Source organism: Chenopodium album, chromosome 10, assembly GCF_948465745.1.
Source record: "Chenopodium album chromosome 10, dcCheAlbu1.1, whole genome shotgun sequence".
Taxonomy (NCBI): domain Eukaryota; kingdom Viridiplantae; phylum Streptophyta; class Magnoliopsida; order Caryophyllales; family Amaranthaceae; genus Chenopodium; species Chenopodium album.
Window position 1 is genome coordinate 56,329,556 of NC_137843.1, and position 16,621 is coordinate 56,346,176.

The following is a 16,621-nucleotide window of genomic DNA, read 5'->3' on the forward strand; positions in this document are numbered from 1 at the left end:
GTAAAATATTAATAACAGTTAGAAAAAATACTGTAATATTCAACTAGATTAGGAAGCTATTTTCAAGAGTAACATTTAGCTGACTAGTAGAAACTGAACCACCTCAAGTCCTCAATTTGTAGGGTGTTAATTTTGAACTCATATTTTATAGCTTAACTGGTGTGTAGCCCGGATGTTGTATCACGTTGTTACTTTGAAACATTACGTTACTTCTTCTATCTCTTAATTATATGCCTATTTCTTTCATTTATTACTCACATAATAGAGAGAAATAGACATATAATTAAGGGACGGAAGGAGTAATAAAAAAGAGGATTAAAGAGAATAATAATCCTATTTTTTATTACTCCTTAGATGACTAAATCAAATTGCCTCAACCAAAATGCTACAAATACTTTAGTTTAAGCACCGTATTTGACCTTAACTCGTACTATAGTAAATATTTGGCAGTTTGGTAAATTGGTAATTTCTCTCTTACGATTTCAACGCTTATAAGAAATCAATTTTAATTTAGTGCAGAACCCAAGGAATTCTACCAAAAGAAAGTCTCGCGTCCTCCATAATTTGGTAATGAAATCTTATCCTTTTTTGTTTTTCATTTGATTTTGCTTGCTAAATTTCTTGTGAATTGTGATATACCCTCTTTGTTGGGAGACTTCTGCTTAAATTTTGGTGCATCTTCCTGTATTTTCCGTTCTATCAAGTTGGGACTTATGGAATGTTTTGCTGTCCAGAAATTTCAGAGGATGATGAATATAATTCATTTTATTTATTTTTTTTGGAAAATTGATTTATTGAAAATTTGATGTGAGAATCTGGGTTTAATAATTTTACTGTAATTGTTGCTTGCCTGCTTGGTATAGTTTGAGTTCAATATATATGTTGAATAATTAAGGATCTAAAGTTTTGTTCATATGAATATATGATACTATGATAGAATCATAGCATGCTCAAATTTGATTAAAAATTGACAAATGCTAAGGTGCTTAAAGTTGCCTTCTTTAGTTTGATTGAGCCTTGGGAAGGTTATATTTTTAGTTGAGCTGCTTATAAGGTGATTGGATATTGATCAAACCATGAAACTCGAATTTGATTGGGAATTGAAAATCGACCATTGAGGTGGTTGTTGGCAGTTGATCTAGAAACACGTCTCGTTTGGAGAACCCAAATGCATATTTTTAATATTTTTGGCTTGAACTCTACATAGGATGCATCATTAGCGCTATTAGGAGTATAGGAGCAAGAATATGGTAGGCCGGTCTGTGAAAAGGAGCTTGCAAGTAAGATGAACTTGTGATTAGAGCATGAAGTTTTATGTACAAACTGTACAAGGTTGTGTGGTATGAGTTAATGAGTATCAGAATATGAATTCGAAATGTGTATAGAAGCATGCTATAAGTTCGAGCTTCAATTTTGTTTAAATGTACAAAGGGAGAGTATTTCCATATAGTAATGCTTTGCAAGTTTGGAGATTTAGACAAATAATAGGTAATGAAGAAACTACCTATAATGTCATTTTGGCTATTTATTTCTGTCTGATTTGTTCACTAGTCTACAGCAAACAAGGTTTTAATTCACTATTTAAGTGGTTATAGACATATAGCTGGTTTGGAAAGAATATAGTTATTCTAGGAAGCAATTCATGACGCCATTGTCAGTTTCATATCTGATTTCATATATATGACCTTTTGACTGCTATCCCATGTTCTAGAGTCCTCTCATTTTCTTTCCTAATTTCTTTGTGTTTGTGCCACTTTTAAGGCGTGTTATTGTGTCTTACAATTGTCATCGTAAAGTATAGATTATAGGGCATCATCTCACGTTGTCCATGGTCTTTCCTGACAGGAGTGAGGGAAAACTTCTTCAATAGGATTAACCAGTTGTAATCACAGATATAAGTATCGAAATTCCGAAAGCAACCACTGGAGTATAATCTCTAAATTAAGTTAACTTCCTTAAGAAACACAGCCTTTTGCCAACATCTTATTTGAGCCAGTTTCTAGGGATGAAGTCATGTTGGCTCTCTTCAGGAATGAAGTATGTATTCCAATCAAATTCGTTTCGACAAGCAAATGCCTCAGTGCACATCTGTGTGCCAGGCTGCACTATTACTTCTATAGTTAAATTGAACAGCCCCCCCGAATGTTACTGTAGTGCTGCTTCTGTGGACTACAGCTCTTGTCTAGGTGTGTGGATGATTCTATAATTATTATTGTGCCTCCCGCCGCCCCCCCCCCCCCCCCCCCCACACGCACACACACACACACACAAAAAAAAAAAAAAAATCACCACCTAATTCGAAGCATCTTAACGACCTTCACTGTGTTCTAATTATATTGGATCGGGAAAGGGGATGGATATAGAATTGAGGTGAAAGGCAAATGAAGAATAAAATGTTGCTATTCTGTTATTTTGAGACCCATTTATGGGGTGGAATTGCTCTTCTGTTTTTTAGTGACTCGTATTAGGGGTGCCTTTCTCCTTGTTAATCTAATTTGAGATGGTCAAATATTGAAGAAATGTTCTAGCAATTACGTCTCCCTTTTTATTATATGCATGCTCATTTTCACATGCTTACATATTATTAATTCAAACTGTCTGTTACATCCCCTTTTTGCTTATGTTGATCCCAGATACATGCATTTGATGCAACCATGTTGTAAAGTTTGAACTTTGAATACAAGTTGAAAGTGTGACTTTATTTTGTTTTTCTTACCCCTGACTTTAGTAAGTGATTCCAGGGGCACAGTGTGCTTCAAAATCCTTCTCAGAAATGGCGCCTATAGTTCCAGGTGATCGTCTACATCTATGTATATGTATTCCTCATTTGATAAATGTATTGCTCACACTTCTATTGGAAATACAGGAGCAGTTATCGTGATTATGGGTGTTAGCGGTGCTGGAAAAACGTAAGTCTTAAAAGTAATGTAGGATGTCTTGTGATATGTGCATGCCCTCATTCTGTTGAACTATTCTGGGGGATTACAATCATTTTCTTAACAGTTGAGATGTTTGCCATTACGCCTTATTCATTTCCATCTTTCCAAAGAAAGGATTGTTGGCTGGATCCACGTATTTTCATTGAATCATACTCTGAGGAAAAAAAGCACGAAAATGGTTGTAATGTCTGGATGGAATTTTATGATAGAGTTCTAAAAAAACCTTGCATATTGTAGAACTACAAGAGATAAGACATGAGACTCAACCCACTAGTTGAATTCAGTGGCATAGATTTCCCATAATCTTGCAAATACATAAACCAGCAATCATGAAGAAAGGTGGATTGGAGTGATGATCTTTCGGCTGCAATCCCTTGATGAGAGTAGTGATTTTTATGCTGGACATAATCCACTAAAGACTTGCTAATATTTGAAATTGTAAAGATGAGTGTACTGTTATATATATTATCAAACCACTCGTGTCATGCATTGATGTGTACTGTGGGTAAAATCTTGAACATGCATGCACCTATGGCTGCTATGGCATCATTTCTTATTGGAGTCTTTTTTTTTTTTTTTTGAAAGAATTTCTTATTGGATGTCCTAATGTTTATAAATCATTTGAAAGTTGCTGATGATTATTTGCCTCTACTGATGTCTTATGATTTTTAATTTATTAGAACTATAGGTAATCATCTAGCTGAAGCTGCAAGCTGTGCTTTTCTTGATGCAGATGACTTCCACCCTGATTCTAACAAAGGTAGCTACACTATATGTAAACCCGGAGCTTTACTGTAATACATTTCCAGTTTATACACTAATCTATTGATCAATGGAGATAAATCATCTAGATTTTCTTATGCATTGCCATTCATAAATAGAAAAGATGAGAAAAGGAATTCCACTCTCAGAGGAAGATCGGATGCCTTGGCTTCAAATGTTATGCAATGCATTGAAAGAGCGCATAACTAATGGGGTGATTACAGTTCTTGCTTGTTCAGCTCTGCGAAAGAATTACAGAGAAACTCTTAGATTGTCAGACCCAAATCATAAACCAGGGAGAGAGGGTAGCTCAGTGAAGTTTGTTCTTCTTAATGTTCCTGTTGAAGTACTTGCTGACCGGCTAAATAAAAGACTGACAAACGGGGAACACTTTATGCCACCTTCATTGTTGCAGTCTCAGTTGGAGTTACTTGAGATTGATGCCTCTGAAGAAATACTTCAAGTTGATGCTACACAGGATCCAACAATAACTGTGGAAACTATACGACATTCGCTTGTCCAGTGGAAGATAATTGAAAGCTACTGACAGGACTGCTATATATACACACATTCATTTCTGATTTGCTCGATTCTATATGGCTTCAATTCTTTCTTGGATAAGGTCAAATAGCTTGATTCTTGAATAAGCAAGTAGATATGGAGAATTCTTGAATGTATATGTTTGTTGATGGTCCCTTGCGTAGGAACTTAAAAGATGGGTGTAATGGATAATTCAACTGATGAAATCAAGATTTTACAATCTATTTTGTTAACATGCATTTGGCAGAGATGATTTTTTTTTGTTTTACTAGTAAATTTTGTCCAATCATCCACCCCCAACTCCCACCTCCTCATTTAAATACAAACCATTAAAAAAAAAAAAAAAAAACAAAACAAAAAAAAAAAAACCTTGTATATCATTATATATAGGTACATTAAGGCCCTGTTCTCTTCAACTTAAAAAAATAATGTTAAGCAAAAATAATTTTAGTCCAGTAAAAATAAGTTCAGTTCAGTAAAATTAATTTCAGTTCAGTAAAAATAATTTCAGTTTAGTAAAAATAAGTTCAGTTCAGTAAAATTCAGTTTTCTTAAAGAAGAATTATAATAGAATATCAGTAAAAATAATTTCAGCTCAGCAAAAATAATTTCATTTCAGTAAAATTAATTTAAGTTCAGTAAAAATAATTTAAGTTCAGCAAATATAATTTTGTTTCAGTAAAAATAATTTCAGTTCAGCAAAAATAAGGTGAAGAGAATGAGGCCTAAAACTGTGATTTAATCTCAATTAGGCCCCGTTCTCTTCACCTTATTTTTGCTGAACTGAAATTATTTTTATTGAAACAAAATTATATTTGCTGAACTTAAATTATTTTTACTGAACTTAAATTAATTTTACTGAAATGAAATTATTTTTGCTGAATTGAAATTATTTTTACTGATATTCTATTATAATTCTTCTTTAAAAAAACTGGATTTTACTAAACTGAACTGAACTTATTTTTACTGATCTGAAATTATTTTTACTGAACTGAAATTATTTTTACTTAATAATATTTTTTGAAGTTGAAGAGAACAGGGCCTTATATCATGAATAAGACCTTTTGTTCTTTTACACTTAAATAAAAATAGAACAATAATTTTTCCAAGACAATATTCATTGTTGTTAAGAAGTACGTAGTACATGCCTCAAGAAAGTATTGTTCAGCGCTATTAGTCTTAGCATCAATAAATACTTCCCATTTTTTTTACGAGAATAAATAAGTGTCCTTTGTATTTAGATAAATGCATCATTTTTGAGGGCACTCGTGTCAATATGCAATTTTGACCATTAATATACATAATCATGTACTACATATTAGTTTTTTTGAGTAAACATAATCATATATTAGTTTGCACCAAAAAAAATATAAAAAAATAATCATATATTAGTTTAACTTAAATAAATTTGATATTATGAAAATACACATTATGCTAACAAAAGTTTATAATATTTTGGGAGGAACTTTTCTCCCTCGAAAGAAAGAGTTTCCGATCTCCTTCAAAAGACAAGGGTTTTTCGACCAACTTCAAAAGACAAGGTTTATCTCCTCTTTTCGAGGGGTGAAATTTCTTAGTTTTGAATCCATGATATTAGATCTAATGGATTGTTATGAAATTATTTCATTGGTGAAAAAGTTATCAAGTTTTCGAATACAAATAGATGAATCAGAAGGAAAATATCCTCAAGGCTACAAAGGATCGTTAGATTGTCTCTCTAACAAGGCTGTATTTTCCAGCGTTATAAGTGGGAGATGTTCCACAGTGCAAGATCTATTCGACGATCGTAGTTTTTATGAAGGAAAATTTTATTTGATTCAATATCTTATGTATTTGTTAACGTCGAATCTCTATTTTAGATTTTGTATGAGTTTTAATTAATGAAATATTTTTGCTATTCAAAAAAAAAAAAAAAAACATTTTAATATTATGTATTAGTAAAAGATCAAGTCAAAGTTGATATGTGTATAGTGCAAAAGTTAAATTGATGCACTTATTCAAACTCGGAGATGTAAGGGAAGTATTACTCAGCCATAAATATCAATAACATATTAACATCTCTTGTGATCTTAAATCAACCATTTTATGATTTTTAGTTTTTTCACACCTTAATATCTCTTGTGATCTTTTAAATCAACCATTTTATAATTTTCAGTTTTTCATACCTTAATATCTCTTGTGATTTTATAAATCAACCATTTTATGATTTTTCAGTTTTTTTTTTTTTTTTTTTTTTTTTTTTTTTTTTTTTTATAATGGATTGTTATTTAATTTTTTTTTTCACACCTTATTATCTCTTATGATCTTCTAAATCAACCATTTTATGATTACACCTTAATATCACCTTCATATCTCTTGTGATCTTCTAAATCAACCATTTTATGATTTTCAGTTTTCCACACCTTACTATCATACATTCCTAACTTAATACTCTTTCAACCAATAAAATTATTCCTTAACTAACGCCCCGGGGCACTTGTTAGTAAGATCCTTTTTTTTAAAGGAAAATTATCTTCTCTTGTTTAAATGAGAATGAAATTGCCTAAAAAAAAAGAAGAATAAATCATAAAATGGTAGATTTGGATGATCACAAGAGATGGCGTCAAAATCATAAAATGGCATCACAAGAGATATTAAGGTGTGAAAAATTGAAAATCATAAAACGGTTGATTTAGAAAATCACAAGAGATAGTAAGGTGTGGAAAACTGAAAAACATAAAATGGTTGATTTAGAAGATCACAAGAGATATGAAGGTGATATTAAGGTGTAATAATAAAATGGTTGATTTAGAAGATCACAAAAGATAATAAGGTGTGAAAAAAAAAATTAAATAAAAAAAGATCTTGCTAACGAACGCCCTGGGGCGTTAGTTAAGGAATAATTTTATTGGTTGAAAGAGTATAAGTTAGGAATGTATGAAAAAATCACGCGTCGTTCGATGTAATTAATATTAGTTTTACTCTAATAATTTGACTTTTAATTCTCTTATCTAATATTCCGGAGGCGCTTATTAGCAAGAAAGAAGAGAAAAGAAAAAAGCCCGGCCCAACTTCAACACACAAACCGGGCGCCGCTCACCAACTCACCTCTGCAATAAACTTTTTTTTTTTTTAATTGGAAAAAAAAACCAATTTCAAACGTCTCTCAAAAAAATATAGCCGTTGGGACCCTTGTGAAACAAAAACCCTAAATGCTATATAAAGCCCCAAATTCAACCATCATAAACACAATTAATGAATCTGCTCTCTCTAATTCCGCTGCGATCTAATCATTCTCTCTCTCTAATGAGCTGATTTTCTCTCTCTTTACAATCTAACAATTTTTTGCAGGAAATTTGGTTTCATTTCTTCAATTCTTTTTCATAATTGTGTTTTTGCTATTATTATTTGTTTGCTGTTTGTGTTTTGGTTTGTTTTGCTGTAATTGTTTTGCAGAAATTCTTTCTAGATGAATCCCAGAAGTGCTTTTCAAGAAATCGCCCTTCCCAGGAAGAATTCCAAAGAAAATGTAATTTTTCTTGAAACCCTAATTTTTTCTGTTTCGATTTTCAATTTTTTCGTGTCCTGCATCTAATTTTGCTACGTTAGATTATTTTTTGAACCATTGTGTGAATTTTACAAATTTTCCGCTGAATTTGTCGATTATGCTGGTGTTTATAAGATTAATCAATTGTTTGGGGAGTTCAATTTGAAAAATTAAATTGGGGAAATTTTTTTTGGATGTCATTATTTACATCTCAATCAGTTTTATTTTGATTAATTTTCTGTTTGAATTGCAATTTACAACACTCGTTGTTCAAAATGATCATGAATTTGATTTAATAATTAATGGGCTGTATTTCTGACTCTTTTTTTCTTTTGATCTTTGGCAGTTGGACAGGTTCATTCCCAACAGATCAGCTATGGATTTCGATTACGCACACTACATGCTGACCGAGAAGAAAGGTAAGGAGAACCCGGCTACGAGTTCACCTTCGAAGGAGGCGTATCAGAAGCAGCTGAGGGAGGTGTTCAACATGAACAGGACAAGGATTCTTGCTTTCAAGAACAAGCCACCTGCTCCAGTTGAGTTCATGCCCCAGGAGTATGCTTCTGTTCAGCAATCGAAGCCCGTTAAGCCTCGCAGGCACATCCCTCAGGTAGTTTTCATATCTTATCTATATCGAATCAACGAAATCATTTGTGTTAATGAAGAAATGTAGTCCAATAGTACACTGATTCAACTAGCTACTCAAGATTTACTTGACTGTAATGTCGAACTTGAAGAAGCTGTATCGTAGTTTGTCGTTGTCATCTGTTAAATTGTCGGTTTGGTGTTTCAATACTAGATATCCTTAGGCTGTTAGCATCAGAGTGATAATATTCATTTTTGAGAATTTGTTTCTATAATGTGTTCAATTTTCTGTTTGTTCTGATCTGATTATCGATTGCAGACTTCAGAACGTACATCAGATTGATAAAATTAATTTTTGAGAATTTGTTTCTATACTGTGTTCAATTTTCAGTTTGTTCTGATCTGAATATCGATTTCTCGATTGCAGACATCAGAGCGTACATTGGATGCCCCCGATCTCTTGGACGACTACTACTTGAATTTGTTGGATTGGGGTAGCAGTAATGTTCTTGCAATTGCTCTTGGAACCACAGTATACCTTTGGGATGCGTCTAGCGGGTCTACTTCAGAACTGGTTACAGTTGATGATGACAAGGGTCCTGTAACCAGTGTGAACTGGGCTCCTGATGGTCGTCACATTGCCGTTGGCTTGAACGATTCCGAAGTTCAGCTATGGGATTCGACATCCAACCGGCAGGTAGTTAAACAATCAATTTTACAGTAATTGCCTTTACTGTCTGGTTGAGTTTTAATGGTTCCATTCTGACTGTCTATGTTTTGTTCCTGCAGTTGAGGACTCTGAAAGGAGGCCACCGAGCTCGTGTTGGGTCACTAGCATGGAACAATCACATCCTCACCACTGGATCGATGGATGGGAAAATTGTTAACAACGATGTGAGGATCAGAGACCATGTTGTAGAGACCTACAGAGGACACCAGCAAGAGGTTTGTGGCCTTAAGTGGTCAGCTTCAGGCCAACAGCTTGCTAGTGGAGGCAATGACAACATCCTTCACATTTGGGATAGATCGATGGCATCCTCGAATTCTGCTACTCAGTGGCTACACAGGCTCGAGGACCACACCGCTGCAGTGAAATCCCTAGCTTGGTGCCCCTTCCAGGGTAATTTGCTGGCTTCTGGTGGCGGTGGGGGTGACCGATGCATCAAGTTCTGGAACACCCACACCGGTGCTTGCTTGAACTCGGTTGACACCGGATCACAGGTCTGCTCTTTAATGTGGAGTAAGAATGAGCGCGAGCTGCTGAGTTCCCACGGTTTCACTCAGAACCAGCTGACCTTATGGAAATATCCTTCTATGGTGAAGATGGCTGAGCTTACTGGGCATACATCCAGAGTTCTTTTCATGGCTCAGAGTCCTGATGGCTGCACAGTGGCTTCTGCTGCAGGAGATGAAACTTTGAGATTCTGGAATGTATTTGGTACTCCTGAAGTTGCTAAACCTGCACCAAAAGCTGCTCCTGAGCCATTCGCTCACGTAAACCGAATCCGGTGATCAACTTACTACCCACCCCCTAAGGGAAGACAATCTGCAGTTTCGTTCTGTATATTTGTGAATTTTATCTGGTGTTGTGAAATGTTTGCATTTTGTTGGTAAATAGGAACATTGGCTGTATTTAATTTGAGATAATATGTAAATGAAATACTTGGAATACTTTTTATATATACCTGTAAAGAAAAGTGTTAGAGTGCTGTGCTCAACAGTTTTGTTGATCTATCACATATAAATGAAATTTTGTTTTCTGATGCATTTCTTTTCTCTTCAATGTTTCTTATATACTTAAGCACATACATATATTAAGACTTTCTTCACCAACAGTATTTAATTAAGGCTTGCTGATAGTGCGTGACCAACACCGGAACATCGAGGGATAATCTCCGGTGGCGAAGACGCCTCAAGTCCTCAACAAAGAGTTGATTGAGTATATTTTTACCTACCAAGTTTGTCAACCTTGTAGATAACTGCAACTATGCAATAACTAATTTCTAAAAAAGTTTGTCAACCTTGATTTTTAAATTTCTAAATAAAAGGTTTTAAACACTGCAAAAGAAAAACATTGGACTCTTCTCATTGTCTTTTTTTTTGAACAAATATTGGACTCTTCTCATTGTCTATTGTGAAACTTGCTATCATTTTCCAATATGCCTAAAAAAGAAAAAGATGTTGACTGGTAGTTTTTGTTGTAACGCTATAAATCACACATTTGGTCAATATTGGAATCTTCGCAAAAGAACAATAATTAAAGACTCTGCTTGCAGGACCATCCAATGAGAAGTGGAATTTACAATTGTAACAAGTTAGTTATTCACTTTAAGAAGTTAAAGTCACTCTCAGGCTCTTTAATTCAATTTCAGTTTAGTTTGCAAAGACCTTGACTTTAATACGCCATTTTTAAGGTTTAATAAGTTTTGATAAAGGGTAGTGCGTTTAAACTCGTAACAAAAAAAATTGCTAGAGCCAATGAATAAATGAACACTGAACAGAGTCCAAGTGTCGAGAATCATAACCAGAGACATTCACAATGATCAACGAGTCACAAATGGCTAACTGCAACTTTGACAAATATTTAAGCAGCTGCGAGTGATAAGATGAAGCAGCTCAACGATCATTATATAGACCCCCAAATGTATTTACAATAGCTAGCTATATTCTTTGAAGGAGGGGTGGGGGGGCACTACAAATTTCCCAAAATAGAGGGAAAACAGAAAATTCCTAAAACCTGACCATTCTCGTGGAAGATTCAGCCTGTCAAAGGACGGCTAGCTGATTCAGAAGAAAAAAAAAGGTGCTAATTTCGTATTAACTACTCAGGTGAATTGTCGCCTCACATACGTATCTTCATGCACGAACACAGGATTATGAGAAGTAGGGGGAACCTCAGGTTGGCCCATAGCAATGCCACTCTGATTGGGAGCAGCAGGGTTTCCGAATAGATTGTCCTTTCCAGATGAAATGGTTAGATAATACAAGATGCCAAGGGTAGCACTTGCAAGGCACAACACAGCAGCCACTGCAAAGACACCAGGCTTGACAACATAGCAATAGTAGTAGCTAAAGTACGCATTTTCAGCACCGTGTTGATCATTGAGGGCTGCGCCACCGAGGAGAAGGAGAAATGCAACGACAAAGGTGAACCTGCAAAATACATGAGAAAGAACTCAAGTCACTGCTCATTCTTTGAACTGGCTTTATATATGAAGCACAACTATCAATATTAGCAAGTATTCCTCTTAGGTAATTAAGTATTTGACATCATGAAATAAATGACACTATCCTAGGGCATAAAAGTAGCTGAAGTTGGAGTAGCAACCAGACAAATGTATTGTTGATTAGGATATATCTTGCCAGTTCCAAAGACTGCTCAAAGATTCTCATTTAAACGTCCAGAACTTAATCCAAGATAGAACTTTATATCACACCATCTCCTAATTCAATGTACTTTGTATTTACATTTAAAATTTAGAAAGACTATTCAAGTGCGGTTGCAAATTTGAAGTCAGATACATCCTTGTCCAAATTGAAACAAATACACATGCAAATTAGGAACTCGAGCTTTTCTACAAACAATAAAATTCAAACAGGCACTATGATGTAGGAGCTATGCAGGATTTTTGGGTTTAAGGAATTGTGACACTATTATCATATTATGTGCTTCTTTGTGCCATGAATAGGAAGAAAAAAGCATTTCCATCTAGCCTCATTTCCAATTTCAAGCATTTCATGATGCAAAGCCTAGACATGAGTTAATGAAGCAAAGAAAGAGAAATACCAGGATATAATAAAGCAAATAAGGGCAAGAGTCCAATGAGTAGTTGAAGTATAGGGGTTTCGTCGGCAGCAGATACAACCGCTTGCAACATTAACAATCACTTGAGCAGCTAGAAGGGCAACCGCTGCACTTGTCCCTAGCCCATAAGCTGGACTCCTTGGGTATGCACATATACCAGGTTGTATTTCATTAACTTGAGAAGCCTGCAAGGATAAATTAAAATTGGTAAACCCCTGAAACGAAACTTTTGTGAACTATCTACAATTGGATTAGAACACGATGACAACAATCACTATTTGTTGTATGTAACCTACACAGTTACTAATAGAAATGTTGGTTCCGAAAGACTTATATGATGGGCTAGTCCAAGTTCATCAATCAATTATACGAGTCACACCCGATTATTAGTTTTTTTTTACACTGCTAAGCAATGAGTATTCATCTCTAACCTTTCTATACCAAACTATAACATACTCCAATTTCGGGTTCTTACAACCAAATCTTAATGACGCATTAAAACACTCGAATGCAAAGATAGATAACCCCAAATGGATTACAGGATCAAAATGATGTTTCACCATTTCATCAGTTGAAAATCGTGGTAAATAAGGTCACCGTTTCAATTAACAGCTGAAAAAGAGACAGGGCACCCATTTCAACTTACTGCCACTTTCTGCAATAGCATTTGGGACATATAAAAAGGTTCAATTTTAAAACCCTAGATCTCTCATAACATATCAAATTCTACAAACTAAAGCAGGAAATTAAAGAGCAAAATTAACAAGGAAACAAAAAAAATAAATAAAAAAATATCAAATCTCTTCAAATTGCACAAATTCCAGCACAAAGTAAGATAATTAATTAACAAATTTCATGCCAAATTATATAATATAAACCAAATATTCAGACCAGGAAAAACTAGTAGCACTTATAAACAACCTTTCTCACATACCCATTTCATAAAAACATGTAAAATCACTAAATAATGAGCTAAAAATGAAATTAATCAAGAAAAAAAATAACTGGGTATGTTTAATTTTGATTGAAAGATTGAAACTATAATCAACTTACTTTGATTCTTTTACCCTCAGCAGCGAAACCAAGAACAGCTGCAAGAAGCCCTAAAAAACCCACAACTATGCAGATTATTAGACTCTTCTTCTCAATCTTCATCATATTTTTCTTTGATTTCTCCTCCTTCTTCTACCTTTCTCTCTTTTCTTGTTCTTCTCTCTGTTTCACAGATATCCCGTGAAATGTTTTCTAAAAAGTAAAAGAAAAGAAGCAAACCTTGCTTAAGCAAGTGCAACTCTGCAAGTAGTGCAAGTTTACTGTATTTTGGGATTTACTGCAAGCTTACTTTACTACTGGTATCTGAGAGGATATTTATGTACAATATTTTTTTAATAGCAATTTTTAAGTTACACACTTGCTTTTGCGGACAATTTTAAGATAAACATATTATATATACTCTTATTGTTTTTTTCAAGTGCCTCATTGAGAGTTTTAGGTAAATGATTTTGGCACACCTTTATGTGAGAGCAAAATTTTTTATGCTCTACTCACATAAGGGTGTACCAATATCAATTTGTGGTGTGATAAAATCAATATTCGGAGTTTTAGCTTTATTTATTAGATCTACTTTGGCGGTTTGACCAATGGTATCAAAACTTTGTAAGAAATCTAAAGAGGTATTAGCTGTTATTGCAAGAATGGTATGAAATCAGTATTAACATTCTACCTTCGTTTCACGTTATGTGCAACAGAAAAAAGGAATTACGGATTCCAAGGCAAAAGTTTGTAAATTGTAAGTGAGGATTAATTAAAAAAAAGGGACATGTGATTTAAGATAGAGTGAGGATAATTTATTAATCAAAGTCTTCTACCATAACCAACTGACGACCAACCCAACAACACCAACGACCACTCCAATGGCGCCTGTGAACATCCAACGTCATCACCAAACATGCAAACACCCCAACAGCACCAACCACACCAGTCACAAATAACTGATAGATATCAAATCAGGTCCTAATTAATGGTATGAAATCAACCTTGTTTCAATACATTGCAAATGAAAGGGTATAAAATCAGGTTCTGTATAGGATAATATCATATCAAATCTATTTCAATAGGTTGCAAGTAACAAAATATCCTATTAAAAAATACGTAGATTGAGATATAATTATAATATTGCATTGAAATCAAGCCACTAAACAATAACACATTGCATTCTAATTTTTAGCTAAGTGTTGCTCTGCATAATGTCAACTAAGCGTAGACAACTACGCGTATAATACCTATTAAGCGGAATTTGGATATATTTATTAGGATATAGATGTCATTAGAGATTTATATCCGATACTTCCTCCATTCTTTTTTACTTGACCCGCTTTGATTTTTACACTATTCACCACCTCTTCTTTGACCGTCTTTTGTGAAAAATAGGTAAAGAAAAACATATTCATGTTGGATGTTTTTGAATTCATTTCAATAAATACTATCATAGAAAATATAACTTTTATATTTTTTAATTATAGAAAATTAAAGTTATTGATCGTTAAAGTTTTGTATTGGCAAGCGTGATAAAAGAAACAGGTCAAGTAAAAAAAATAGAGGAAGTATAATTCTAATCCTCCAAATTCTTAAATTAATTTATATATTTGAATAAGTATCTAATAAAATTGTACTTTGACCTTTTGATAACATAAAATTCGCTTTAAAATAATGCTTTTAAACTAATTAATTTATGATAGTTTTAAATAAATTATAAATAATTATATTGAAAATAAAATATTATGATTTTTTTAAGGGAATTTTGAATTTTGGTTCCTTAAAAAATAACCTCATTTGACTTTTAATACCCATCGATCTGAAATTTTATTTTATTTCGGTACCCATCAAATAAAGTTACAAAACATAGATTTTGGTACTCCCTTCCTCCTTTAATTATATGCCTATTTCTCTCTATTATGTGAGTAATAAATGAAAGAAATAGGCATATAATTAAGGGACGGAGGGAGTCCACTTAACAGAATCCGTTAGGGTTCCATTAAGTGGGGCCCATTATTTAATGATTTAATTTTAAAAAAAAAAAAAAAAAACCAACCACTGCCACCCCTTCCCCCTCCCCGTCAACCACCCTTCCCCCTCCTCGTGACGGCTGCCGATTCTCTAACGTTTCCCTGGCATCGGCGCCGACGACCCCACCCCTTCCCTTTCCCTCCTCCAATCTCAGCCGCAACCCCTGTTTTCCCTCTTCCCTGAAACCCTAGTATAATCACATAAACCACCATAAAACCCTTCCTTCCCTCCCACAAACCCCGAATCACTCCTTCCTCCACCTCGAAACCCTAGCAGCTAGGGTTTTCGATGGTGGGGGATGAGTGTTTGGGGATTTTCAGGAGTAGGGGAGGTGAATTAAGGAGCTTTGTGGTGTTAGCAGCTGGAGTGTGTTAGAATTGAAGCCCAATCGGCGGCCGGCTCTGGTTGCGTGCCTAGCCACAGCGACTGAGCCCGCTACAGTGGCTGGGCTTTGACCTGGCCACGATGGCAGGCTGTTGTGGTGGGTTGCGCACCTGGTAATCGGTGTTTTGGTGGCTGGAAGGTGGTTTTCAGGGTGGTAATCGGTGTTTTGGTGGCTGGAAGGTTGTTCTTGGGGTTGTCAGCAGCCGCACAGGGAGGAGAAGGGGATAAGGGTGGCTGGGAGGTGGCGGTTGTTCTTGGGGTTGCTGGCAGCCGTACAAGGAGGGGAGCAGGGGGCTAAGGGTGGCTAGGAGGTGGCAGTACTATGGCTGGGCCCCACTAATGGAAAAGTTAACAGAAGTTGGAAGGAAGTACCTAAACCTATAATTTTGAAATTTGATGGGTATCAAAGTAAAATAAAATTTTAAAACAGTATAAAAAGTCAACAGGGTCCATTTTTGAGGTACCAAAAGTCAAATTTCCTTTTTTTAACAACCTACCAAATTTTGTAAATCGTTCATTTCAAGTCCTCAACATAATAGGATATACTTATGTAAAGGTCTCAAACTCCCAACCTATGTAAAGGTCTCAAACTCCCAACCTTTATATGAGCAATAGGGACGTATGATTGATATCTATGCCAAAAGATGTAATGAGAACTAACAATTTAAGAATCATAAACCCAAAAAGGTAATACAAAAATAAACAATACTTACTATATATACATGTTTATAATTATCAAATCAAAGTCTATTAATTTAGGGCATGTAAATTACTCATTGAGTAGACAAAGATGGTTTAACTACTAGAACGGTTTTTGTCATCGCCAAAGAACTATACCTTCCCCTGTCTTAAGGTTATAAAAGTATAGCTCATCTTTAGTTGCTTTCCACTTACAATGACGCCTACACATAAATTATCTACAAATCTTTTGTCGTCATCAAATGCGATGTAATTAGTTATATGACCCTGGTTAGGGCTTGTGACATTACATACAGGCCCGGTTAAGACCCT

General features: G+C 34.7%; 3 protein-coding genes across 3 annotated transcripts; 2 read left to right on the forward strand and 1 right to left on the reverse strand.

The window, feature by feature from the left end:
• Positions 1 to 520: 520 nt before the first annotated feature.
• On the forward strand, positions 521 to 4,474 carry LOC145564235 (gluconokinase-like). The gene is made up of 5 exons (XM_081624562.1): positions 521 to 567; positions 2,742 to 2,792; positions 2,867 to 2,909; positions 3,620 to 3,699; positions 3,821 to 4,474. The coding sequence occupies exons 2-5, from the start codon at positions 2,774 to 2,776 to the stop codon at positions 4,246 to 4,248; spliced, it is 570 nt and encodes a 189-aa protein (XP_081480688.1). The 5' UTR covers positions 521 to 567; positions 2,742 to 2,773; the 3' UTR covers positions 4,249 to 4,474.
• Positions 4,475 to 7,385: 2,911 nt separating this feature from the next.
• LOC145564236 (cell division cycle 20.2, cofactor of APC complex-like) lies at positions 7,386 to 10,122 on the forward strand. The gene is made up of 4 exons (XM_081624563.1): positions 7,386 to 7,749; positions 8,114 to 8,380; positions 8,783 to 9,052; positions 9,145 to 10,122. Exons 1-4 carry the CDS (start codon positions 7,690 to 7,692, stop codon positions 9,865 to 9,867), a joined length of 1,320 nt encoding a protein of 439 aa, XP_081480689.1. The 5' UTR covers positions 7,386 to 7,689; the 3' UTR covers positions 9,868 to 10,122.
• An 855-nt stretch (positions 10,123 to 10,977) lies between these two features.
• LOC145564237 (protein VASCULATURE COMPLEXITY AND CONNECTIVITY-like) lies at positions 10,978 to 13,472 on the reverse strand. Its single transcript, XM_081624564.1, has 3 exons — positions 13,214 to 13,472; positions 12,143 to 12,345; positions 10,978 to 11,508 (listed from the first exon to the last, which is right to left on the reverse strand). Exons 1-3 carry the CDS (start codon positions 13,316 to 13,318, stop codon positions 11,181 to 11,183), a joined length of 636 nt encoding a protein of 211 aa, XP_081480690.1. The 5' UTR covers positions 13,319 to 13,472; the 3' UTR covers positions 10,978 to 11,180.
• Between the last annotated feature and the right edge of the window lie 3,149 nt (positions 13,473 to 16,621).

Coding starts and splice junctions, on each gene's coding strand:
- LOC145564237 (XM_081624564.1), bottom strand. CDS start 13,318: ATGATGAAGATTGAGAAGAAGAGTCTAATAATCTGCATAGTTGTGGGT. Junction 12,346..13,213: donor CTGAGGGTAAAAGAATCAAA/GTAAGTTGATTA, acceptor TTATCCTTGCAG/GCTTCTCAAGTTAATGAAAT. Junction 11,509..12,142: donor ATTTGCTTTATTATATCCTG/GTATTTCTCTTT, acceptor TGTATTTTGCAG/GTTCACCTTTGTCGTTGCAT.
- LOC145564235 (XM_081624562.1), top strand. Junction 2,910..3,619: donor GTTAGCGGTGCTGGAAAAAC/GTAAGTCTTAAA, acceptor TTAATTTATTAG/AACTATAGGTAATCATCTAG. Junction 3,700..3,820: donor CCACCCTGATTCTAACAAAG/GTAGCTACACTA, acceptor ATTCATAAATAG/AAAAGATGAGAAAAGGAATT.
- LOC145564236 (XM_081624563.1), top strand. CDS start 7,690: ATGAATCCCAGAAGTGCTTTTCAAGAAATCGCCCTTCCCAGGAAGAAT. Junction 7,750..8,113: donor GGAAGAATTCCAAAGAAAAT/GTAATTTTTCTT, acceptor GATCTTTGGCAG/TTGGACAGGTTCATTCCCAA. Junction 8,381..8,782: donor CTCGCAGGCACATCCCTCAG/GTAGTTTTCATA, acceptor TCTCGATTGCAG/ACATCAGAGCGTACATTGGA.